We start from the raw sequence: 26,209 nt of genomic DNA, 5'->3' as shown, positions 1-26,209 counted from the left end.
TGAGCGGCCACACAGGCCTTGTCTACACAACAGAGTTAGGTCAATGTAAGGCTGCCTACGTCGACCTAACTCTGTAGCCGTCTACACTAAAACGTAACTCCCACCGATATAACTTCCACTTTACCAACTGAATAACTTCACTTCTGTGAGAGACGTAGCTCTTAAGTCGACGTAGTGAGGTCGACACAGTGTCAGTGTAGACGCTGCGTTACTTACATCGCCTGTTGCTGCCTTTCGGAAACCATTCCACAGTGCCTCACACTGGCAGTTAAATCAGTGCAAGTGCTGGTTAGGACGCACACTGCCAACACAAGGAGTGTAGTGTGGACGTGTACAACCAATTCAACTGCGACAGTGGCTCTATGTCAACGTAATTTAGGTCAACTTAATTTTGTAGTGTAGACTTGCCCATAGACTTGTTCTGAAATATCAGGTATGAAATAGAAGTGAGTTTGGTGCATGTTTGTGTAGAGACCAGCTCTTACTTGGGCTTCAAAGTTCCAGCCCCAGGCAGGTGCTTGAGAAGGGAATCAGCTGGAGACAGCTTTTCAGTGGTGGTTCCAGCAGCACATTAGTTTGCATTGCATATTTCTTCATAGCAGGGAAAAACACTCAGCTCTAAAATGTTCTTAACAAAATGACCAGACAACATGGCAGCCAGGATCTGCCGGGATTTTCTTGATTCTGACATTAAGGCTTTTTGGGTGAGTTTTGGGGGTTTGCCAGTGAAACAATTAGTTTCTCATTTGCTAAGTGTCCTGGAGCCTTCACCCTAGAGTGTTAAACTTTGGCAAAGAGACTATACTGGGATTTCAGAAGGCTCTGCTGAATATCTTAGGCCAGGTTTACTATAGGGATTTCTGTTGTCTGCAGCCAGGCCTTGAACTGGGGCTTGTGCTTGTGCACATCCCTAGCACAGACACAGCCTTAGTAATTGACCACAGAGCATGTGGAGTGATTTTTCTTTTCGTTAAATTTTTTTGCCCAAACTGTGCAAATCAGTGACAGTTGACGCCAGCTTTCCTACCATAGTCAGTTGCAATATAAATAACCCAGTTCAAAAAAGGCAGGTTAAGGTTTGTCATGCTGGGAAGGACTGTTTTACCCCTCACCCATGACTCAAATGGCTTGAAGAATTGTATTCAAACTTTAAACCTGTGGGGAGGGTGGGTTTTATTAAAGGGATGGTTTTAAACCAGCACCATTGTGGGTATGTTATGCTGATTGTTAAACCTGGCTCATACTGACAAATATACAGAAAGAACCAGTTTTAAACGAAGGCCTTATCTACATTACCACATATGCCAACAAAAGTTATGTCACTCGAGGTTATGAAAAAACACACCCCTGAGCGACATAAGTTTTGCTGGCATAAGCGGTAGTGTGCGCACGCTATGTTGGCAGGAGAGCTGCTACTGCCCGTTGGTTTTATGATGATGGGAGAGCTCTCTCCTGCCAGCATAGAGCGGCTACATGAGCAGCAATCTTACAGTGGGGGCAGCTGCATCGATACAGCTGTGCCAATGTAAGCTCGCTAGTGTAGACATGACCTAATAAGTGTCCTAGCCAGGGGTTTGCACTGGCTTAACTAAATCTGTTTTCTAAAGTGCTATATGCTAAACTGATGCAACTTCTATGTAGGCAGGGCCCAAGTCAGAGAGATTTTACCCCAAAATGTGGACGTCTGGCAAATTCTGCACATGTTAACATGGGAAACTGTCTTGCAACCTTAACTAGAGCTCTGCATGCTTTGTTGGTGCTGTAGGCCAAGCTTATAGCACACCCCAGGGCTCCTGTATCCCTCCATTCCCACCTCCCACAAACTCCCTGGGTGGCAACTTCCCATCCCCCTGTTTCAGAGACTCCCTGCAGCCCTCCCACGCCCTCATGCCAGGCGATCTCTGTGCCCCCATTTCTCACATGCATATATGCCAGGGGTTGACCCCTATGCTCCATACCAGGATCCCGCACTGTCGTCCCGTCCCCCCACTACCCCCACCAGGGATTCTGTGTTCCCCTTTCTCCCATGCCTGAGGCTCTGTCTGCACCTCCCCACATTCTTCTTGTTTCTCCTCTTCTCTTTCAGGGGGTCAGTATTTTTAAACTGTCTGGGGAAGATGGGCTGGTTGGAGATAAAGGGTATTGTGCTGAAACATGCTAGTGGCTGCCCTTAGCCAGCACTTTCAGAGGTGTCTGAACCTGCTAGCTTTGCTAACCAGATACCAGGGGGACCCTGTGCCATTTCTCCCATTTTGGCTTTCTGATTTTCACCAGAATCAATAGGCTTCATCCCACTGATACTTAGAATATGCCTTGAAATTTTGGAATTTAAATGCCACATCTGATCAAAGTTGTTGCATTACATCCAGAGAAATGCCATTAAATGGAGTGTGGTAATATCTTGTATTGCACCAACTTCTGGTGGTGAGAGACAGCAAGCTTTTGAGCCACACCCTCGGGTCTGGGAAAGGTGTCACAGCTAAATACAAGGTGTAACAGATTGTTTAGCGTAGGCAGTTAGCATATATTGTAAGGGACCATTTAAGGTGAAATGACCTGCTAACACCTCTGCTGTCATAGGACAAAAAGCGGGGGGGGGGGGGGGGTTGGTGGTGTACCTCATCCACCTCACTGAATGCCCCAGTAACTCTGTGGGTGAAACCAGACAATCACTGCACTGTCAAATGAACTCGCAAAGGAAAGCGATAAAAGACAAAAATACCACATCACCGGTGGGTGAACTCGTCTCACAGAGCGATCACTCTGACCTCTCGGTCCTCATCCTCAAAGGAAACCTGCACAACACTTTCAGAAGACGAGCCTGGGAGCTTAAATTCATAACTGTGCTACACAGACACTATGGCTGCCTACGCTGCGCACCTTACAACAGCGCAGCTGTGCGGCTACACCTGCATCGGTGTAAGGTTCAACGTGTAGCTGCTCTTTGTTGCCGGGAGAGAGCTCTCCCGGCAACAAAATAAAACCACCCCCAACGAAGGGCAGTAGCTTTGTCATTCGGAGAGCGTTTCCCGCCAGTGAAGCGCTGTCCACGCTGGCATTTTTGTTGGTACAAGTTATGTCAGTTGGGGGCAGTGGGGGGGGGGGGGGGGGGGCTTCAAACCCCTGATGGACAAAAGTGCTAGTGTAGACAAAGCCTAAAAATGATGGACTGAACAGACACACTGGACACTAACCCTCCTGTTTTTTGTCCTATGATTGCAGAGGTGTTAACAGGCCACTCCACCTGGAATGGTCCCTTGCAATATGTGCTATCGATTCTAAACAATCCGTTTCACCTTGCATTTAGTTGTGAGGCTGGAAATATGTTTCCCAGACCTGAAGAAGAGCTCTGTGTAGCTCCAAAGCTGCTCTTTCACCCACAGATATTGGTCCAATAAAATACATTCCCTCCCCCACCTTGTCTCTTTAATACCTAAGGACCAGCATGGCTATGACAACGCTGCCAGGGCCGCCCCTACCCATACACAAAGCAAGCAGCTGCACACTGCTCCAGCCCCTGCTCTGCCTTTTCCCCATGGCTCCGTCCCTGCTCCACCCCCACCCCACCTCTTCCTGCCCCTGCTCCACCCCAGCCCTGCCCTCACTCCAGCCCTTCCCCTGAGGACTGCAGCAGGGGTTGGGCTCCCTGCACTCACCAATGGTGGTAAGCGGAGCGACCTGGCCCCAGCCCGCTCTGCGCTGCCAGCGAGTGCTGGGGGCGGTTCCCCCCCCCCGCCCCTCAAGCCCTGAGGCTGGGAGCCGGGGAGCAGAGCGGAGCGGGCTGGGGCCAGGTCGCTCCACTTCCCACTGCCCCGTGAGTGTGGGGTCGGGCCTGCCCTGCGCTCAGCGGGCGGCAGGAAGTGGAGTGACCTGGCCCCAACCCATTCCGCTCCGCCAGTTCGTGCTGGGGGGCGGTTTCACCCCTGCCCCCCAAGCCTGCCCCTGCAGAGGCCTGGGGCCAGCTCCCCGTCCCCCCACGGAGGCCTGGGGCCCCACACAGCCCCCGCTATGGGGAGGCTGCATTAATGCCTGTTGCCATGGCTCTGCCGCCATGTTGCATATTTAAGTCTGCCAGCACCCTTGGAGGTAGGTAAGTATTAGAGCAGCCTGAAAGATGGGGTGCAAAGGCCCAGCAATTAGGTGACTTACCCAGGATCACACAACAAGTCGGAATCAGAGTTGGGAATAGAACTCAAGTGCCCTAAATCTGTCCTTCAGATACGGGGCAAGACACCTTCTCATACTCCACAGTCCCTGATGTTTTTGTCTACTGCACATCCTTCCAAGGCGCGCCTGTACCCATTGTTCTCTGTGTATTAGAGCCTTCTCCTCTGCATCTCTTCCCATCTGGAACAGCATTCCCATGTCTCTACTTCCAGACGCCTCTCATCTGAGGCCTCATATGGAAGCATCTCGTCTCCATGCCTCTTAATTTCTCTCTCTTGGCTGTTGTACTAATTCCTTAGAGAGCTTTGGGAACAGGCTGCATGTTGTAACACCACATTGCTCTTATACATGGTGGAGCCTTCTGTCAAAGAGACTCAAAGCTCTTTACAAATGTGAAGATGGCATGGGGACTCCACAGGGCTCCCCTTGTGGAGTTTCCTCCTAATTCCTCCCTTTAGGAGAGGGGGATTTGCCCCCCACTCATGCACACACTTTCAATTAAAGCAAGGGGTTGGCTCCCAAACCATGTGGACACCACCTTGTCCTAGTGGTACAGGACCATCCACCCTCCTGTGCATTTTCACTGCCTCCTCCCCCCTTTTAAGAGAAGTTCTCAGCAGAGGGGGTTCCATGGAAAAGCTAACAAGCATGTTACCTTTGTGTGGATTCCCTGTCGGGGTTGAGGGAACAATGCATGTTCCTCATTTTCCCCTCCCTGGCCCGACCCCCTTACTACACAAGAATCCTAGCTCCTGCAGAGAGCACTGGGAGGGCTGTGGAAGTGGCTGGCCATCTCCCTTCTGCAGTGGAGTTGAGATCTGCATACAGTGTGTTTCCTGTAATGAGCTGGGGGAACAATCTCGCCCTAGATGACTCTGCTTCCCAAACCATCAGTGAGATCAGTAAATGGAACAGTAACTCCATTTGACAGATGGGGAAACAAGTTAGATGAGTGGCCCAGGGGGTGCCGTGAAACAGAGGCAGGAAGAGACAATGGCCTAGGCGTAAGACTGAGATCTACCAAGAGAGAGACTGCACTGCACGGTGTTCACCAGCAGGAGAACCCAGGTGACGAACACAGACAAACGGTTTGACTCATTCTCTTTAAGGTGATTCCGATGACGCAGCTCCCTCTAGTTCCAGTGTCCTTTCCTCTACCCCGCCTTCTGTGTCTCCTGCTGTGAAGGAAGCTTCCCCTACCCCACCTTCCTCGCCGTCTGTCACGGGCAGCTTCTCTTCCTCCAGGTAAAGCACCTTCTGCCTCTTTTCTCTCCCTGTATTACCCAAAATATAGTAGAAATGAAATCTCTTTGTAAGGAATACTGCAGCCCTCCTTCCCCCACGTGCAACTCCCATCTCCTCAGTCATCCCTTTACATTCTTTTAGCCTATTGCCCTGTGGAGATTAACCCTGCTTCACTTCAGAGGAATTAACTCGTGGATACTGGGAGGGGTCAGGAACTGATGCGAGGGTCATAGGGGCTTCATGAGGGTCAGGCTGAGTTTTCTTTGCTGCGTTTGGCTGGGAGGGGGTCAGGTCGTTTGGCAGAGTGCTTGCCTGCATACATTCATCTGCAGCACTCTCTGAGGATACTCGTCTGCAGCTTTACCTCAGGTTCTGTTAGTGTCCTCAAACGGGAGTCTTGTCTTGGAGGTCTCCAGTTGGCCTGGAGACCTAATACATCGTGTCTTGGAGAATGTGTAGAAAGCAGGTATTTCTCTGGGCCTCCTGGTGTACTGCCTTTGGATTTTAGTAAAGCATTTGATACCGTCAATCTTAATTCAAGAATAATCCATGTGATCGTAACTACTGGAGCAAGGGCCATCACAAAGGATAACAGGACACCCCTGGAATCCATGTTAGGGTCTGGCCTTATTAATGTCCTGGATGGAGATGCTCCCTGTATTTATACAGCACCTTGCACAGTAGAGCCTCTTTCTGATTGGGTCCTTGAGGTGCTGCACAATGCAAAGAAATAACAATGGTCTAGGAGGAGGAAGTAAGAAGCATGTTAATGAAATTTGCAGATGACACTAAATCTGGGAAGAGCTGTGAAGACCAGTCCAATAAATAAGAGGGACCAAGGAAGATTAGAAGCATGGGGAGATTAAACTTGATTTGAAAAATGGAAGCTAACAAAACTAGGAGCAAATAATCCAGAATACTCAGTAGGAGAGAGGGAATTGGGAGACAGTAAATGCAGAAAAACCTGGGGCATGTTAATGGAGACTAAATTAAATGAGTTTTGTAGTGCAATAGGGCAGCAAAAAGCCAATGTAATTTTGGGCTGGATTCACAGATCTCATCCTGAGCTGGGATGTATCAGACCAACTCAGTACAGATGTGGCATCAGTCAGTTCTGGCTACTTCAGTACTAAAGATATGGAAAAATTTGAGAGAAGAGCAACACAAAATTGAGTTATCAATAGCTCAAAACCATAGGATGTTGGGTTGCCAGGGAAATTCCACAAGACTGGAAGAGTGCTAATGTCAGTATTCAAAACTGGAAAACGGGATGACCCAGATAACTATAGGTTGACTAACCTGACATCAATCCCAGGCAAAATAATGGAAAAGTTGATGTGCGATTCAATTGATAAAGAATTTGAGGACAGAAATGTAATTAATCCTAATCAATGTGGTTTTATGAAAAACAGGTCTTGTCAGACCAACCTGATTTTGTTCTTTGAGGGTACAGGGCTGGTTGGTACAAATAACTGCAAAGATTTAATATACTTGGGCTTTGGTAAGGCATTTGAGTTGGTAGTACATGGCATTCTGATTACCGAAATAGCACGATACAATATCAATAGAGCACATGTTAAAGGGATTGGGAACTGGCTGACAGATGTCAATGGGAATCTTTATCAAATGAGACTGTTTCTAGTGGTGTTCCCCAGGGATCGGTAGCAGGCCCAACACTATTCAGTATTTTAATCAGTGACCTGGAAGTAAATATAAAATCACAGCTGATAAAATTTGCAGATAGCACAAAGATTGGCGGAATAGCAGATAACGATGAGGACAGGGCAGTCATACAGAGCGACTGAAAAAGTTATACACCTAGGAACAAGGAAGAGAGTCTATAACTGTAGGGGGAACTGCATCCTGGAAAGCAGTGACCCTGAAAAAGATCTAGGGGGTCATGGTGTACAAGCAACTTCACATGAGCTTGTGTGATGCTGTAGCAAAAATGGCCAATCCAGTCCCTGGATGTATAAAGAGGCATAGTGAGTAGCAGCAGTGAGGTGATTTTGCCTCTGTATATGGCATTGGTGAGACCAGTGCTGGAATACTGTATGTCCATATTTTTGAAACGATTAACAAATTGAACCACAAAAATGATCTGACAGCTAGTGAAAATGCTAAGGGCAGATGTGGTACTTCTGCTACTGATTATGGGGAGTCTCAGTGACTATGGGCAGAATTTAGCCCTAAAAGCTTATTTTTTGTGTGTGTTCTGCTGCTACACAAAGTGGAGTTAAGTGCATTAAAAGTTACCAACTAAACATCTTCAAAAGTGCCAAAATTACAGAGGAGCACAAATCTCATTGAAAGTCCATGGGATTTATCATTTACCTCCCTTCACCATAGAAGTGTTGTGCGGCCTAATCATTTAGTTTAATGATCTTCAGATGGAAGATGCTGTATAATGGAGAATTATTAAGGACAAGGCTTTGGAGGAGAAGCAAGCAGTAGGACAAGTCCACCTCCTCCTCCAGGCTGTTTGACTTGTAAGCTCTGAGCTGTAGCATGGCAAGTGAGGGAGGAGGCTCCCAGGAGATGGACAGGCAGAAAAGCAGAGAGGAGGAGAAGCATCTGTTGAGGGCTTGCTCAGGTATGGGGTTCAGTGTGAGTTATGGGAAGGTAGTAGGGAGGCGCGGTAGGCGTGTGGCTTGAATATGACTTCAGATGCAAGAGGCATCTTCCCCAGTGCTGGGATCATTTCAGTGCAATAGCCTATCTGTGCCTCCCCAGGTCGAATGAGATTGGCTTGAGTGCAGGGCTCCCTGCTTCATAAGCTTGCGTCTCCAGTTTCATTTTGCCAGGCGCACGTTAACTATGGAGGTGTCTCTTTAGAAGGCCACGTTTGTGTTGCTTTTCATTTCCTCGCACACCAGTGGATGTTTCCTCTGGTGGCAGGCAGTTGGCAAAGGACCAGTCAGGACCGGAGGAGATGGCACCAATATTTTCATATGGGGAAGGCTTTGCTAGGCGTCTTGAGCTGAATTCAGGCCCGTCATGCAGAGCAGCTGGTCCCCTCGGCTCCCATTGACTCCAGTGGAATTTTTCAGGGCTCAGCATTTCTGGAAGTAAGGCTAGTGTTAGTCACTATCTAAATCCCCACTTGGCTTCCTTTATGCTTCCAAACTTGAAAGCTTTGGCCTTGGTCTCTGTGTTCCCCAGCCCCTTCTTCCTCTCCTGGGAGAAGACTGCAAGAGCCTCATGCTGAGGCGCCATCTCTTGTCTCAGCCACAGGAGCTGTGGCTATCAGCACAGGTGAAGTGAGTTCTCACACCCCTCTGTGGGGAAGGAAGTGGAGGAGGTCCTCTGCAGGGCACCCTCCATTCCAGACCTGAATTCTGAGTCACCTCACTTTAGCGCTCTCTGTCTAGAACCTACTCTAGGCCTGGTCCCAGGAGAGATGGCAGAGAGTTCTCTCCAGGACCCCTGCCTCCCCACCACACACCCCTCCTATGGCTGGGGCCATCGCCTGTATTCCCAGATGCTCCTCTCCCTTCCTTCCTCCCAAGCAGCTTCTGAAGAGGCCCGCCTCTTCCTCAGTCCTTCTCTGTCTCACCACCAAAGGCAATTCTCCCTGTGTGACTAATGCCTGAGGCCCTGCCCCTCGTTCCCCTTCCTCTTCAGAAGCCTTGTGTCTGCTACGCAAGGAGAGTTTCTCCCACCTCTGGTATGACCCAGCCTCTGGAGATTACCCCCCATGAAGGAGGAGAATGCAGGTTACTGATGTGAAAGAAGGGCCCCTAAGACAAGGTCGCCCCGGTCCACTTTGTTAATGCTGCACTTGCAATGTGCTACTCCAAGTGTAACTGCACCTCGCTGTAAACGCTGCTTGGGGCTGAGCCTATGGAGCCAGATCCTGGTAAGGTACTGTGGTCCCCATGAGTCTCATGCCGAATTAGACTGAGACTTCTAGTTTCAGGATACTCCTTGAAGAGAGGAAGATAGTGCTTGTCTGCCCAATGAGTTACTGCGCCAGGGTGTGAATCTACCTGAATGCTGGGACTCTCAGTATGTTGTAGCCATGTCCGCATGGGAGGTTACTGCACGGCAGGCTGATGCACTGTACACTCTCATCCTGGCTTGCCGTCTGACTAGCCTTTCTGTCCCTCAGATACCTCAGCAAGGGCTGCCACCTACTTCATGCAGAGGCTGAGAAAATCCTTTTGTTCCATGATGGTCCTCTTTGGCCATCTTTTCACACTAAATATGTTCCTGCTTCTGGCTGGCCTCTACCTTAGCCAGCCTGCTCAACCCAACTTAAAGCCTGTTCCAGGAGGTCCATGGACTGACTGGGGAGACGACTCTGTAGCTAGGTCTGCAGAGCAGCCATCTAGGCCCACATTTTCACCAAGCACTATCAGCTGGATCTGTCTGCATTGGGGTCTGAGGAGTTGGCACAGAGTGCCCCAACTTTAAGACCATTTTCCAAGGTGTCACCTCGGTGGGGAGTACTCCTTCCTTCCTCTCCCCAGCCTGCCCCACTGCACCTGTCACCTCAGCTTGCGAGTTTCCTGCTCCCTCCTTGGGCCATTTTCAGCACTAGGGAGCTAAGCCACAAACTTTCTTCCACTGCCAACTGGGTTTATGTGACTTTGCTCCCCTGCGACAATTTCCTCCTAGGTAGCCCCTGGGGCTGAGGAAATGGGTGAAGTGACTCGTGTAGCCTAGGCTAAGCAGATTTAGTTGATGGGTTTTAGCAGCTATTGGCTGAGAAGCCTAAAGGCTCAGAGTGTCTGAATGAGGGCATGATTGGTGCCAAATTTCTTGCTCCTGATATGTTCTTCACTGCCTGCCTGATGTCAGCAGGATGGGCCCGCACATGTGTCCACTCTGGAGAGCCAAGCCACAGAACAAACATCCACTGGTGAAAAAGTTGAGACAGTTTTCTCCACAGGGTCAGTGCATTCTGCATAGCCTTTCCTGTGATCGACTGATATGGCCACCACGGTAGACCGTGTTTTATTCATTTGCTCCACCCACTGGCAATTTCTCAACCAATTAACAGACTTATCTTTTGTAACTAAGTCCCCCTGTGTGCCTAAAATACCAAGCTGGAGTGAGTTTTGCACCATGTCCTGATGGCAGCCAAGGTCTGACTTTGGTAGCCCACAAGGGAAAGTGATTGTCAAGCTCAGGATTGTATTGAGGTAGTGAACTACCAAGACAGGAAATTCCTTTTCCATGGGTTGGACTTTGTGAGCTACACAGCAGATGTGACTCTAGCCAGACTGATTTACAGTGCAGTCACCCAAAAAAGTAACTGGCTGTTCTTTCTGAAGAACAGTCCGATAGTTATTCTCAGGATTGCAATTAAAACAAAGGAAAAGGAATTCATTAGAAGTTGCCTGATTAAATGTAATTAGTAACAGTGATCCCTGGCTCATGTGCCACGTAATGGAGCTTCCTTGACAATTGTCTTTCATGAAAAGATCCTAACCTCCTTGATCTACCCTTTGATAAGTGGCTAGTTGTTTCTGGGTGCTTACTGTTCTCAGGTGCCCATTCTGAGAGATGTCCGAGGGGTGTGACTTGCCAAAGAAGCTGAGCACTCGCCCTCTGAAAATCTGGCCACCTTAAGGAGTCTCAGGTTGGGTAGCCAGCATCCCTAGTCACTTGTGAAAATGATGGGCCCTTGATTGACAAAATTTCCATCAAAATGACAGTCAGCATGTGGAAATGATTCTTTGCTCCCATCTTTTAGCCAGAGCCTTGGTGCTGAGCTGATGGGACTGCAGGTGGATTACTGGATTGCAGCTCAGCCCGTGGAGAAGAAAAGAGACCCAGAGAAGAAGGACTCTTCCGCTGCCAAAAACACACTCAAATGCACTTTCCGGTCTCTCCAGGTCAGCAGGTTACCCACTAGTGGAGAGACCACCAGCACTCCAACAATGTCAATGACAGTCGTGACAAAGGAAAAGAACAAAAAGGGTAAGAGCGGGAGGGGATTCAACTTGCTGTTCTATCGGGTGTTGCTGACGTGTAAAAGGTGGACGGTTGTACTTGTCCTGGCTTTCCAGGTCTGCCCGGGTTCACTGTGTGATGTCTTAACAATAGAACTTGCTCCTCGGCCCTGAAATGCCATTGTTAGGCCTGCTGGCTTGTGGCCCTAGAAGCAACCTTATTTTTGTGTTTTGGGGAGTGACTCCCCGTGTTGCTGTGTTTGGTGCCAGCAAATCACACCACATTGGGTAGGTCTCCTGATCCGCCTTTGCCCCTGTGAAATAAAAGCTGGTTGCTGTACCATGAGGTAAGCCAAGGCCACTGAATAATTGAACACACAACAAATCATGAGCCACCCAATCTCACGGGTGGACTTTGGCTGGGTTTTTTAGGGTGGGGTTATTTTGCTTTTTCCTTATCAAACCCAAGCATTCATTAAAACAATATCTTGCCCTTTCTGCTGCAGCGCCATTTCTTAAAGAACTCCATGCACCTTTGCTCCATTAGCTTTAGACTTGTAGAAAACTTTTTCCAGGCATGGGTGCACAAATTTTGCCATAATGGATGTCTGTGGCCTAAAGATGGCTAATACTTGACGTTTAGGGTGAAGATACCCCTCATGCACCTAACCAGCTATACGATTGTGACAATTGCTGGGCATCAGTTGAAGGCCTGAAGCATGAGATTGAATTCCTCTGTTCATTATTGCAGGTAGAGATGTATTAACGGTCATACAACTATCTAGTCCTTGTGTTGGACTCAGTATCATCCTGTACCCTTGTTAGATGATTTCACAGCAGTGATTAACAGACCCTTACAGCTGGTTTACACAGGGAATCTATTGTGAAATAAGATATGGTGTGAATTTAAAGCGATGGATTAATTGGAAGTGGATTAAGTTAAAGGTAATCTTAGTTTACTATATAAGCATCCACCCAAGGAGCTAGTGCGGAATAGTCATTCAGGGCTGTTTCCTCGTGTAGACAAGCCTTTGGATTCCTACTGTTCGTTTGTTGGGAGAAAGGGTTGGAGGCGAAGGAGGATGGGGAGGTGGTGGTCATACGGCAGGGTATGGGTAGTGGAGGGAGGGTAAGAATGGGAAGGTGTGAGAAGAATGTGGAGAAGAGAAGGGTGGGGCTGGATAAGAGGGTACAGCAGTTGTGCTGCTAGTACTCAAGGGAGAGTATGTCACAGCACCCCCACCTCCCCAATTGAAGGTATCCTCACACCTACAGGCTTCAGTCCAATCTTCTCTCATAAGGACCTACCTGCTGGAAACCCACCACCAAAATGTGGAGTGGGAGGAGCAACGCAGAGAACTTGCTACAGTTCTTGTGTCTTCTGAGCCTCTCTTCCTTTTTTCCTTTGCAACTCCCCTGTGTCCCAGTATGGTGCTACCAGCCAGCCCATGATCCTTCAAGCTGTTAGAAGGCCTCTGCCTACCTCCCCCCATTTCCCAGCTCAATGCAGAACATACCTGTCCCCCACTCAGACAAGGACCAGGCAACCAGGAAGATCCATGGAGGTGCCAGGTCTCCCACTTCCCTCATTCCCAGAGCAGAGAGTTCTGGCAGGCAGCTGGCCACCTGAGTGCCAAAGCCGTGGTGACATGGGCTTTTCTGTCTCCTTCCCCTTGGACAAGGAGGGACCATAGCATGACTGTCTGTGAGAACGAGTCTGAGGAGGAGAGCAATATGCTCATTCCCAGCAGGGTGAGTCAAAACAGCCTCAGTGCAACCTTCCACAAAACTTGGGCCAGCCCTAGAGAATACACTAATAGATGTGAGAGGTTCACTGCTCCCCTAGGGGAGAAACCAGGAGTGGGACCATTCCTGAACAAGTGCTATGTTCTGAATGTCCATTCAAATGGAAGCCAGGACAGCATGAGCTGGCTGGACTCTCGGCACTGAGGACTGACCTCCCAGACACGTCCCCCTATGCTGAGGATGGCACGCTATCAGATCAGACATCACCTTGATAGACTCTAAACAGCAAGGGGAGACAAGCAGGGAACTGATGGAGGCCAGCCAACCCCTCCACTGGAAGGAAACCTGCCCATGTGAGGGTATGGAGCCCCCTGGCATACTGGCTCAGCAGCAAAGAGTTGGACTTACCCAAATGAAGAGTAGATCAAGGGGTGCTCAGCTGGGTGGTGTACCTCAGGGGAGTAGCAGTGGGAGAACTCTGGGTGGGTACCATCTCCTCCCTGAAGAAACTTGGTGCCAAGACGCCAAAGCATGTAGCCCTTCCCACCCCAGAGGGGGTTGGGAGCAGGTCACAACCCAGGCAGAGAGCTGGGTCCTGTTTCAAACAACAAAGAGACTCATCCTCTTCCATCTCTTCACTGGCCTCTCAGAAGACAGCTACACAGGACAGAAATCAAATCCAGCCAGAAGGAAGCGCACATCCCTTTCTCCTTCCCAGGCAGGTCCCTGTGCGCTGTTGACTTGCCCTGGTGGGGCAGATGAGTCAAAACATGAGGTATCTAATGTGTGCACTCCTTCCCTCCACCCCCGAGCATTTACCCCTATGCCTCAGAGGGCAGTTGCAGCCCTGGGACTCCAGGCAGAGAGGAAGAGGCGCAATCTGTGTCTAAGATGGATTTCCCCCACCACTCCCCAAAGGGCACGGCGTGCCATTGAACGTGGCTGCAGAAAAGATCATTCAGGCTGGAGCATCCCCGTATGGAGCACTGTTGCGTAAACCACTCGCCACACCTCAGAGATCATCGTGGTGATTCACCTCTGACACGAATGTGGTGGAGAGAGGGGTCTCTTTCCCCTTTCCCCTTGAAAGTAGAGGATGCCCTCAGACTGTCTTATGGGCACCCCAGGCTTCTTGGGCCTCTATCTCTCACTCCAGGACAATCTGTTATGGCACAGGCACCAAGAGGATTGGCCTCCAGATGTCATCAACAGTTTCTGATCACTCAGTGTCCCTGCCACGTCTTTCACTGCAGACGTATCAGCAGGCACCATCAGACAGCCCAACAAGGGCAATGGCAGCTGTTCTGTTTTCAGGCACAGCCTGGGGCTACATATGTGGTCTGGAGACTCTGGCTCAGCAGCTCCTGGGTTTAGCGGAGACCCACTGCCCCCTAAAAAAAAAAAAGGGGGGGGGGAATGCAGTTGTGCACTGCAGGGGAAAAGATGCCCCACAACTTTTTCTCCAGCTTCAAAAAGAATTTGGACAATGCACATAATTGACCTTGAAGCCCCCCTTCACCAGTCCCGCAGAAGGGACTCAGATTGACTGGAGGAAACCACACTTTCAGCAGAGGATGAAAAGTATAACAGGACGTCAACCCCTCCTTTCCCTCTTCCAGGCAACACCAGCATTGCCCAAGGAGGACAAGCAATTGGTGGCAGGCTCACCATCTTCCACACCAGGAGAGAACACGCCTTATGAGACGAGTGGGTACTGAAAACTGTCCTTGCACAACACCCCTTGAAACCGATACCAACGTAACCTCAAGATTCACTCTGTGTCTGACATACAGCGACAGCAGACTCTTTCTCAGAAGAGTTCTCAAGGACAGTATTCCATCTTAATCATCCACAAGAAATCAGAGGGTCTGTGGGCAGTGCTGGGCCAGAAATACTCTCCGAGCATAGAAAGCACACTGTTCCACATGGTGACGTAGCATGCCATAGCAGCAGGAATGCTGCCCAGGAAATTCAGGGCATCAGGAGACCTGACCAAAGCCACGTGCAGCACCTGCCAGAGATTCCTGTGCTGCATTTGTGATGGAGCAATGCTCTCCTTTGCTTCCAGTCTTCACAAAATATGGAGATCCTGGTGGGACAGCTCCAGGCCAGGGGGCATGCATTTGTTTCTCTGTGTAGATGACATTCTCATCAAGGCCAGAACCAAGAGGGAATTGGAGGAGGCCACAGAGGCAGTGATAAAGATGCTGCCAGCTCACCTGGGAGAGTATTTAGGTATGAGTAGAGACGTGATTCAGAAAGGTGGGAGGAGACCTGGTCATTCATACAAGCAGCAAAAGACCGGGCAGTGCACAGTCTCCCCAAACTGTTAGGCTGATACTCAGCTGTTTGGAGATCTTTCATGGGTGTTAGAAACTTAGATTCAGGATGGATCACTAGGACCCTTCACACTCAAACATGAGCAAGAAATGGTCTCACTCTAAAGCTAGGAGGGGACCAGGCTGATGGAAATGCCACAAAAGATAAACTCACTCTGGTGATTGAGGGGGGAACGCCTACCCCAGATAGTCATTAAGGCTGATGGCAGCCTGGCAGGCTTGGGGCCAGGAATTTCCATTCACAAGTTGAAGTCAGGAACAACATCAACCGGCTGAGGATTGATCTCGTAGGTGTATCCCCCATTCTGAGGATCGCATGTGATAATCCAACCGGCGACATTGACCTTATAGAAACAGCAAGAGAAGACAAGAAGCAACACACCAAAGGCCAGACGACTGCTCAGTTGGTCTGAAAAGCACCTGTGCATACACGGGGCACCAAGCACCTAAGCGAGGGGCTCGACAGAAGAGATGGAGCAAAAGAGTGAATGGAGAATGAGAGGTGTACAGCTTGGGTGTAGTGTGCACCATGGAAACACCAAGGAGAGCTATTCGCCCTGCAGCAAACAACTAGACAAGGAGATCCTATTTCAGGACCCCTGATGTGAGACTGCTGAAATGCTCCCCTGCCAAGAGTGCTACTGCGGATCGGGGTCTAGAGGCATCAGGGACTCCGATTGCACCAGAGAGGATGTGGATGTTGGAAATAACAGGAACAAGAACATGGCCCAGTGAAACTACTGACTCCACTGAGGATTGATCATACATCTCCATCCTTCCAAGCTAAACCACACAGCAAGGGATACTGACAAAAGGCTATCGGTGCCTATTAAAAGGCTGTTAACCTCAAGAATGCAGTCAGCCACAGCAGTATCCTCCCATACGTACGGATCTACTTCAGCTACTGGTGTAAGGGGGGAGGAAGGGCTCTGTGTTTATCACTAGGATCCTCCCAGGTCCCTGACAGAGTGCAGGCTGCAGAGATGAGCTCTGACCCAGATTAATCAGACCAGCAGGTTTCAAAGGGCAGCCTCCCAGTTCACGTGTGCCCCACCTAAAGTTTAAACTCCATTCTCCAAGTATGACCAGAACCACCTTTCCAACCTAGGAGCTCAGTCTTCTTCCTGTTCCCTGTAAGGCTGTAAACACAGGAATATTTCAAAAAGGAGGAGGATTGTTGAGGAGCCGAACAATGTTTGAAGTTTAGACGTGGGGGGGGACCCAAATACTGGAAAGCCAGGAAATTACACTTTCTGGGAAATCTATTACCAGTGAGAGGCACTTCTAGAATTCCTTTTCCTTCAGGAGTCTTCTACAACAGCTCTCCACTGGCCCTGCGCATGGGCCTGAAAAAATAATTCTCCAAGAGCTGAGGAGATAGCAACTGCCATATTGCAATGGACTGTGAACACATCAAGTCTCCAGCACTTTGTCGAATTGTGCTAGTCAGCACTTGGTTTGAAAATGTGCTGTGTTGCAGCAAATGGCTTTGGCTTTTCAATAGCTGGTAACTTTTTCCCTCGAGGGGATCTATTCTTGCAATGAGCCCTGCATGGGTGCCCCATTGCAGTGTTGGGCCAGAGTTAATGCTGAGCAGATGCCACATCACTCAGGCTGGGGTGTCTAGGGTGTTCATCCCCAGTTTGGAAACAATTTTCCTGGAGCCAGATTGTTAATTTCAGATTCTTAATTCAGATGGATCCTGAGACCTTGGTACCTTTTTTCAGAAAAGCTTCCTAACCTTTCCCCTCCCTGCCCAGTTCCATTCTTTGCAGGAGCTCCCTTATCTCGGCTGTCCCTTTGAGTAGCTGTTGACCTGGTGTTTGTGTAGTGAATATGCACTAGTTGCCACATTCAGCTGCAAGTGAGGATAATATCTGGGGCTTTCTGCTCTAGAAACCTCTTGCAATAAGCAAGAATCTCCATGGGAGCACAGCAGATTTTATATCATTTGAGCCAACCACCAAAGCTTGCAGTGCACAAGGGTGGAGCTTTGTCTTAATAGACTGGATATTTTCCCAGCAGGGGAATTGCCCTAGGGGGATGAAGGGGAGACTTATAGCAACGAAGACTTTCAGAGGCAATATGAATTACTTTGGGGCTCTAAAAAGGTCCAATTAATACGGCCCACTTTGTAAGGTGGCGATGCTTGGTAAGTAATTCTGTGAACTGGAAATGTTAATAAGCATGGGCAGGGGGAGTACCTGGCCATTCAAACTCCTGGCAAAGAGGAAAGTTCAGACTTCAGTGTATTTTTACTTAATTCTTTCAGTATAACTTCTTGTGGCTGGTAGAGATCAAGCATGTTTGGTTTGATTTTCTTCTAGTGATGTTTTTGCCCAAGAAAACAAAAGACAAGGAGATTGAGTCTAAGAGTCAATGCATTGAAGGAATTAGTAGATTGATTTGCACAGCAAAACATCAGCAGAATATGCTGCGGGGTAAGTGCTGAATTATTGCATCATTTCCAGTAGTAAAAGGGAGCATTTTATTGCTAATGATGGCTCTAGTGCCTGTAAGCCAGCCATCTCAGTGCTTGACCAGGACGTGCTGGTCTGTGACACAAAGCAGACTTGAACCTGGTGGATCTGGCTGCAGGAGGATTCTCCCGTCATGGGGAAATCCACACATGGCATAGAGCCAGCCAGCCACTAAACCTTAGGTTCTCAATCTGGGAGTTACAAACAGGTCTCGGAGGGCATGACAGCCCTCTTTTTCCTTTGTAGCTAGGTGGGAGAGGAGTCCCAGAAGTTTTATCTTGTAACATGGGTTCACTGTTGGGAACAGGTTGAGAACTACTGTTCTCAACTCTTCTGGGTTATAAGTGTTGATTCTGGAACAAACCAGTGGTCCATCTTGTTTGCTCTGGTTGTGGCCTCTACATGATGTTTGAGAGGAAGAGAATTTCTCCATAATGCATGCAGGCAGTCAACAATAATTTCCCACTGTTGGGGGTGGGCAGGGAGACGACTGGCATCTTTTCCCAACCCAGCTGCTGAGCCATTTTCATTTGATCTTCAGGGCAGCAGAAGAATTGACTGGGCCGTCTTCCTAATTTTTCTACTATGTAGCTGTCAGTGCAGCATCTGTTTCCTGTACTGACTGAGGAAGGATGATGTGATGGCATAGAATTCTGGCATAGGGATTCTCCAGTGTGTGTTTTGCTGGGTGCTTTTTGACCTGCTTCCTTGTTCTATTCTTCCCCTGCAGTCCTGATTGATGGCGTAGAGTGGAATGATGTGAAGTTCTTTCAGCTGGCAGCACAGTGGTCCTCCCATGTCAAGCACTTTCCCATCTGCATATTCGGACACTCCAAACCTAACTTCTAACTGCTTTCAGCGGGGCGGCTTTCTGCCTGTGTGGAGACTGCACACCCAGGAGCCAGGAATCTGAATGCCAACTCTGACTCAAATCTGCTTGCTCTCTCCTGCAGATTACTTATAGATGCATCTGGATTACTTCTGAATTACTTTTTTCTATTAATTCTTAAGTTTACTACAAGGAAAGGAAACCCCTTGAACAAAGCAAAAAACAGTCTTAAGTAGAGATGTACCAATAACATGGAAATTACCAGGAGAACCTCCAGAAGTGGGGTGACCTGCTGGAGAACTTAAGAGCAGATAGCTGGATAACTGCACTGCTTATTAACCTGAAACCTCCTCGGTGTGTTTGTGGCTGGGTGTTCTGGATTGGGCTTGAGTGGTTTTTGAGGGGAGAGTGGGAGGTACTGGGAGGATTAAGTGTTTTAAAATGTTTAACTCTACCCCCCCAGACTTCACATTAAGAAAGTAGAGCCTGGTTCACCACCAAATAGTTCAGGTACCAAGAATGTGAAATACATTGCGCTGTCTGTCAAAAACCAAGCTAATAACTGAGGGAAACCCTGGGATTCTCCACAAGTGAAGAAATGCCAGAGGGTCATTGTTTTAAGGCCAGCAACTGAAATGGGCAGGCATGTTCACACTCGTGCCTGATTCAGGTTGGGCAGAGACTGAAATACAAAGTATGAAATGTCTGTTTGAGGAATCCCATTGCTCCAAGTCCATCCCAATAACCCAACCAAGCCCATCACAATGCCCCCTGCAGCCCGTAGCTGGATTTGAAGGACACCAGTTCAGTGGGGTGGTTGTTATTTAGTTTTTCACACAGATTATGCACATCAATAAAACCTTGCCCGGCCTCTCATGAGAATGGATTTTTACAGGTGCAAATATTTTTAATGCTTTTAAAAAAGATTGATTAAGTTGCTAAAAAGGACAGCAGGAAAGATCAGCTGCTGTCTAATGAGTCAAGCATTAGTCCACTGGCTAGTTCCTGTGCCCCTTGAGCCCTTACACATGAGCAGCTGCATTTTACACCAGCTACATTCACACCCACACAGCAAAAGCACATGTGCATGTGAAAGCACTTAAAGTACCAGCTCACAGCAAACGCGCCACCTGCATACCTCATTCCGAATGTGCCCTCTCTTCTAGGCAGTGTGTACAAGATTCCTCACACACACACACACTCCAGATGGGAATCCCTTGTTTAGGGGCCCCCTCCAGCCATGTGAGCTGCTGCTGCCATTTCCAAGGCAGGAGGCCATGTAGCAAAGCCAGCTCTGACAGCAGAGACAGAGAACTTAGGCTTGTCTGGACTGCGTTGGAATGCCTCATGCCCGGATTGTGTCACCTGAGGGTTCTCTCAGCTATTCTAGATCTTTGACTCCAGCAGTGCACCTGTGTTGCACAATGCACCGTTAGCCAGTTGGGCCACGTACCGGCTTAGGATCCATCCTGCAAGGGGCTGAGGGGCCTGCCACAGAAAATGAGGGTGGAGGAGTCAATCAGTGCCCCTGTACTTCCTGTGGGCTTCTCTCCATGGGAAAGGAGGTACTCCAGCAGGATACAAGCTTGCAGCTAGCAGAACCCACCATTCAGGGATTAAGGATTTACTGTGCAAAACCAGCCAGTGCCTGTGTGAAATGCACTGGCCACTACAGCCTGAGCACTACTGCAGCTCACGAGGGGGAAGCTGTAACCTAGGTATGTTCTCCTTTCCCCTTCCCTTAAAATATCACAGTGCTAGCCCATTCCCAGGGTATACTAAAGCAGCCTGAAGGTTGCTCTGATTTACAATGTCAGTAGCCCTACAGGGCTGTGTCAGCAGCAGGGGATCTCTGGAGCCAAAGGAGCTCAGCTACTGGAGCCCCTGGCTCCCATTCACATTTGCAGCTGCGTGTGTGGGTGGTGTAGGAGCTACTGCGGTAACTCTCCTTGCTGGGAATCCTACCCTAGCTTAGGACAGAGCTTTGCTCTGCTGAAGGGGCATCAGGGTGCTCTAACTGGAGGAACAAGGCTCTGATCCTTCTCACCACCGGCTTAACCTGGTTTAGCTCCCTGGAGTTGAGTGAAGCCCTCCTCTACCAGGCATGGTGCACACTACACTGGTGGCAGCCGCACGTGGACTGAAATTCCCAGGGGTGGAGCCTTTGCCCAGAAATCCTCCCCCATCAACCCTGCAAGGAATTACACTACAGCAAAGCCTAACAGCTTTAGTTACCTGTAACCCTGCTCTACTCCTCCAGGGGGTCCCAGGGCTGGATCTGTGGGGCTCCCCTGGCAATACAGCTCCAGGGAGGAGCCTCCATGCAGATGCTGCCAAACCCAGGGGCTCAGGAGCTAAGCTTGTTTTCTTTGCAGAGGAGCCAACACCCCACCCTTGGAATGAGCAGGGTGCAGCTGCATAAAGGGAGCCTCCTGGGGGTTCCAGTCTCATGGGCAGGCGTTTGCACTGCTCAGGCCTGTGTTCAGAGATCCCCAGAGTGGCTCCTTCCCCCACCCTCTCAAAGGGACAGCAATACATTAAGCATTTTTCAGAGTTCAAATGTTCTGGGACAATGACTGACTGAACAAAGATTTGCAAATGGCTGGGGAGCCTATTCCACCTTGCGTGTGGGTCACGCCCCAGGAAGGCGCATCCTGCAGGAGGGGTTTCGTTGACTTGGGCAGGACTTCAGTGGGCAGCTGGGGGGGGGGGTGTTCAGCTAACGGCCCTGCTGAGGTAGTGAGGGTGCCCGGGGCCCTAAATGAGAACAGTGCCTCCTTCTTCCCCCTCACAGTGAAGAGGAGTATCCGCAGAGCAAACAGTACGTGCACCTTCCCTTCACTGCTCAGGTTACTGGTTTAGACACGTGTTTAATAAGATAGAAACTTTCTAGTGCAATTTCAGCCATGTCCAGGAATTGACTCTCATCAGACTGGCAGGGTCCTCAGCAGCCCAGCAATGCGCACTCCTCTGAGAAGCTGGGCAGGTCAGCGCACAGATCCGCACACGAACGCTGATGCAGCTGGTGGGGGTTACTGTAATCTATTCACTCGCTTATGGCAGCCCTGAGGAGAGGGTAGGTTTTCCCTTTAACGCTTTGTAACAGGAGCAGAAAGAATCTCTAGCTTCAGCATAGTGGCGGCTGACGCATAGGATCTTGCAAGGAGGCTTGTGCCTTGCTCTGGGTTAGCGCAGTGTTGCTTGACAGCCACAACTTAGGAATGAGCACACGAGCACATCAGTGTTCTTTATTGAAGCTGTTGTCTCAGGACAAGCCTTTTAATGAAGTCAGCAGTTCAGATTCTTCCTTAAATCCCTCTTCCCTGTGCAAGTAGAGTGACTGAAATCCAGTCTGATTTCAGTCCCACGGCTTATTCTACACCAGCGCTGGCAGAGACCCTTGCCTGACTTTCATGGCCCCTGCAGCTCTGCGGCAGGCTTGGACTGGCTATTTGCAATAACTTTGTTTACCGGGGCAATGAAGGATTTGACACTTTGCTCCTCTTTGTATTTCAACCTACTATAGAGAGACGAACAGTAGCCAGTATGCGACTTCATGGCTCCTGCCTATCAAATGTATGTTGCCCCCTTTCTTACTATGTGTAACGTTTCATGTGGATTAGTTCTTTATTTTAATTACATTTTATGAAATCTAATTCACCAGAAAACTTTCTGCCTGTTTGGTACCCATGCACTTGCAGACAGCACAGTTTGTTACCTCTGGCAAGCTGCTATTTGGCAGCACAGCCATCTGCAGTGGGCTCTCTGCTGTAGCAAGGCTTCCAAGGAAACCCTCCTTGAACCCTCAGGCTGGAGTTTTTAGGGTGGCAGAACTGCATTGATCTTGGGAAAGCTTCATTCTTGGTGGTTCGTCATGGTGCTGCCCTGCCTCATAGCCAAGGGTTGGAGCTGGATTCCCTGGGAATGTTTGTTAAAGTTTTATACAGTGGTTACTTTCTCTGAGTTTCTTCACACAACTAACTTCGTCCCTGACCACTAGGAAAACTTTCTGGAAGTCTGAGCGCTGAAGCTCTGCAGTAACAGAGTATAACAGCAGTCGGGCTGTGCAGACAATGTGCTGCTCCATAGGAAATGATTTTGATAAAGCAGTGGCAGGAGCCTCCTCTCAGGGTGAGCTGAGCTGAGCTCCGGTCTCCCACGTGGTGCTCTCCCACCAACCACCAATTCCAGGGTTCACAGGAAGTCACTCTGAAGAATTGGGCTGTGTGCCAGCTTGCTATGACTCTACCATTGTACGCCCTGTGGCAGAGCTGACCGGGGGGGGGGGGGGAGGTGCCAGTTCTTGTTCTTTCAGTTCTCTGAAAGGGGCCATCAGGATATCAGGGGGCTGATGATCACCTTCGCCGTGATGAGTGCAGAAGACTGACCCTAATGGAGCAAGAAACCCTGCACAGCCCCAGTTTTAAAACTCTTTATGGAATAATGAAAAGAGACCTGCACGAACCTCCACCAGAGTGTGACTCGAAGGAAACTCATTTGCTTTATCTCATTGGCCTGAATCAGCCTGCTTTAACTGGAAATCTAGAAGTCGCTTTTACTTCGGCCCCTGGATTTCTAGCAGTGAACAGGCAGAGGGGTGGGGAGAGAGCTGACTGCCTAGTTTTCAGCTGGTTGCATGCCACCTTGTCACCTTTAAACTTCCCCCCCCGTTTCCCACCTGTGTTGGGATTGCTGATATCTCCTTGCCTCCTGCAGGAATGTACTGTAGTAGCAGATCCGTTTGATTCCCATTACACACTGACCCGGGCCTTGATACTGACTGACTGCTCCATGGAGCCCCAAGCTGTGACTCCAGCACTTTCCTGTTGGCAAAGCTGCCATTCCCCTGTACTGGTGTTCTCTTGGGAAACTGGCCCCAGCCCTTCCTTGGAGGTGGGATCTAAGGAGGCATCCCTAGTAGGCTGGCCAAGTACTGGAGCTCTGGTTCTACACTTCCATGGCTAAATGAAATGCAGACGTCTACCATGGCAAGCCAGGGAATATCCTTACTAGTTTTGAATGCTTGCTGGAATTGCATTTGTTTTTCTTTGCCCTAAAGAAAACAGCAGCTGGAGCAGCAGTATTCATTTAACCTCTGGCTTTCCATTAATTTCACCTGCAGTTATCAATTGCATATAATCCAGTCACGTTTTTCTGCCCAACCCAACAACAGCCCCATTGAGCAGTTTATATCTCAAATGTAAGTATAAAATTCCTCTATTACCTTAGTTTGAGGATACTTCTCAACCTCCCCTTGGCTTCATTTTGCTGCTTTTATTGGCAAGCCTTGTTGTCATGTCCTAGAGAGGAGATCTGAGGGTGGAGTAGTAGAATGGGAAGTTTTTGTGGTTTTGTATAGAATCGCCATACCCACCTGTAGGCCGGTTGACCCAGCTAAAAACCACACTGACCAGCATTGTTCCATTAATGTCTCTCAAACACTCTTGTTGACCTGTATATCCTGTTAGTCTTGGGCTAGCTATCGCTACCATCTCGGATCAGTCTGGCCACGTGTTTAGTACCAAGAAAATATTCTAAGAATCGTTCATTTTGAGGGTTCAAGAAATAGTACTAGATGCCTTGAAACCTTGTAAGCAAAACATCTTGGTGACAATAGAGAGCCTGTATTCTTTCCCTGTAGTTTGAAGTACTGAAAAGACAGGGGCTTCTTACTTCGGATGGAAGCTTTGTTTCAGCTCAGATCCCCAGGATGTAAAGTCCGAAAGCTCTTGGCAGTAGGAACATCGTGGTGTGTTTTCTTTCTTCATATTGTTTGCTTAGAGATGCTGAGATGATTAAAAACCCTCCATTCAGTGCACTTCCGTATCCTGGCCATTAGAACTGTGGAGACTTGCTAAAACTCTAGTATGACCTTCTCACTGGGATGCCCAGTGTGAGAGGTGATCATCTGAGCACAGCATCTCCCGCAGACCCTGATGACGCTCCTTTGGCAAGTTTCTTGCAAAGTCACAGGAGTGATAAGCGGGAGCGCTGGAGTGATGAGCTCTCCTGGGTTTCTGTGGAGTCTTTAGGACTTGATGCTAGAGAGGAGGAGGAGCCATAGTTTTGCAAGTAGCAGGACATTAATTCCTTTAAAAGGAAGCGCATCAAAATCCCGGTCAGGTTGGCTTCCCCTTCTGTATAGCCAGATAGAAGGCATCCCAGAACTTAGTGTGTCTGACTGGCATGCAGTGCATCTTTACTCAGAGCACTCTTTAGGAAGCACCTTGCTCGTGTGGGTACACTCGTGTGTGAGATAGTCTGAGCAATGCTTGCTGCACATGTAACAATGTCAAATGAAGGGATGTTACCACTGTAGATTTCTAAGTTGTCCATCTGTTTCATTGTTGTTTTGTTTGGGTTTTAGGTTTTATATGAAGACAAATTAAATGTAAATAGCCTTTTTTGGAACGAACTGCAATGTGTGCAACCTCATCGACTATTTTATGGTACTAATGCAACACTAATAAAACTGGACATGAAAGCACACTCACGTCCCAGGCATCTCCTTTGGGTGGGAGCAGCCGTCCATTTCTGTGCCGGTGACCTCGCCTGAATTGAAATGGCTGCATTTTGTAGCGCTGTATGCCTGGGTTGGATCTGTCTATACTAGGAAGTTAACCAGCTTTGGAAATCTGTTACTAGCGGACAATCCTTTGAACTGATGCTTTGGAACGGCTTAGCTGCTAGAGTAGATGGGAAAAATTTCTTTTTCACCAGTACAGTACGTAAGAGTGAGACAGGGTGGAAGCAAGTCTCAGGGATGGTTTGACAGAGCTGGAGACTTTCTGGTACTGCCTATGCTAGCAGCCAAAGCATTCTCAGCACTGGCTCAGGGAAGCCACTGCTGCTACCAGTTGTGTTGACAAGACCAAAGCATTTCTTTTGATGGTCAAACGGCACTTGAGCTGGCTTCTTTACATCAGTGGCTTTTTTTTTGTGCCCACATGATGCTATTCAACAATATTTCACACCCCAGGATAGAGCAGGATTACCACAATCCCATCCCCTTTCCCCTGTGTTGAAACAATTGTGATCCTTGAGCTCTTCTCCTGCAAGGAGTGTGGAGAACAATGTGCGTGACCCTGTCTCTTGACAACACAGCTTCCGCATCATCACCACCCTCACCATCAGAAAACAGTGTTCCTTAGAGATCATCCAGAAGATGCTTAATTTGTTAGCTGTTTGTCACCCCTTCCATCTCAACAGCCACATTCAGGCCTCACAGCCAAAGCCCATCCCCAGCCTTCCATGATGAACCTGAGCTCCACCATCTTGCAAAAGCCAAAATCCCAGAGTATTTCCTCCAGTTTGTTTCTGAGCTGCACACAATCAGGGGAGCTAAGCCTCTCAGAGCATGCTCCCAAGATGTCAGATTGGCCAGGAAGTGAGTTGCCGAGTGCGTGTTAGTTTCTAGGATGGTAAGTGGGAAGGAAGGCAGGCCTCGCTGCATCTGATCACAGGACATCATAGAAATGTAGGGCTGGAAGGGCCCTCAAGAGG

At 48.9% G+C, this 26,209-nt stretch overlaps 1 protein-coding gene across 9 annotated transcripts in view; it reads left to right on the top strand.

Moving 5' to 3' along the window:
• Positions 1-25,195, top strand: part of PACS2 (phosphofurin acidic cluster sorting protein 2) — a 174,671-nt gene extending 149,476 nt beyond the window's left edge. For all 9 annotated transcript variants that reach the window (XM_075131449.1, XM_048861946.2, XM_075131446.1 and 6 more), the window contains 4 exons: positions 5,277-5,412; positions 11,114-11,340; positions 17,725-17,838; positions 18,608-25,195. In XM_075131449.1, the coding sequence (XP_074987550.1) occupies positions 5,277-5,412; positions 11,114-11,340; positions 17,725-17,838; positions 18,608-18,726 (596 nt within the window). In that variant the 3' untranslated portion in view covers positions 18,727-25,195. The remainder of the gene's footprint in view (positions 1-5,276; positions 5,413-11,113; positions 11,341-17,724; positions 17,839-18,607) is intronic.
• The last annotated feature ends 1,014 nt before the right edge of the window (positions 25,196-26,209 follow it).

The sequence above is a fragment of the Caretta caretta genome, chromosome 8 (genome assembly GCF_965140235.1).
Source record: "Caretta caretta isolate rCarCar2 chromosome 8, rCarCar1.hap1, whole genome shotgun sequence".
Lineage (NCBI taxonomy): Eukaryota > Metazoa > Chordata > Testudines > Cheloniidae > Caretta > Caretta caretta.
The sequence above is the reverse complement of the archived record's forward strand: the minus strand, read 5'-3'. Positions and strand labels throughout refer to the sequence as shown.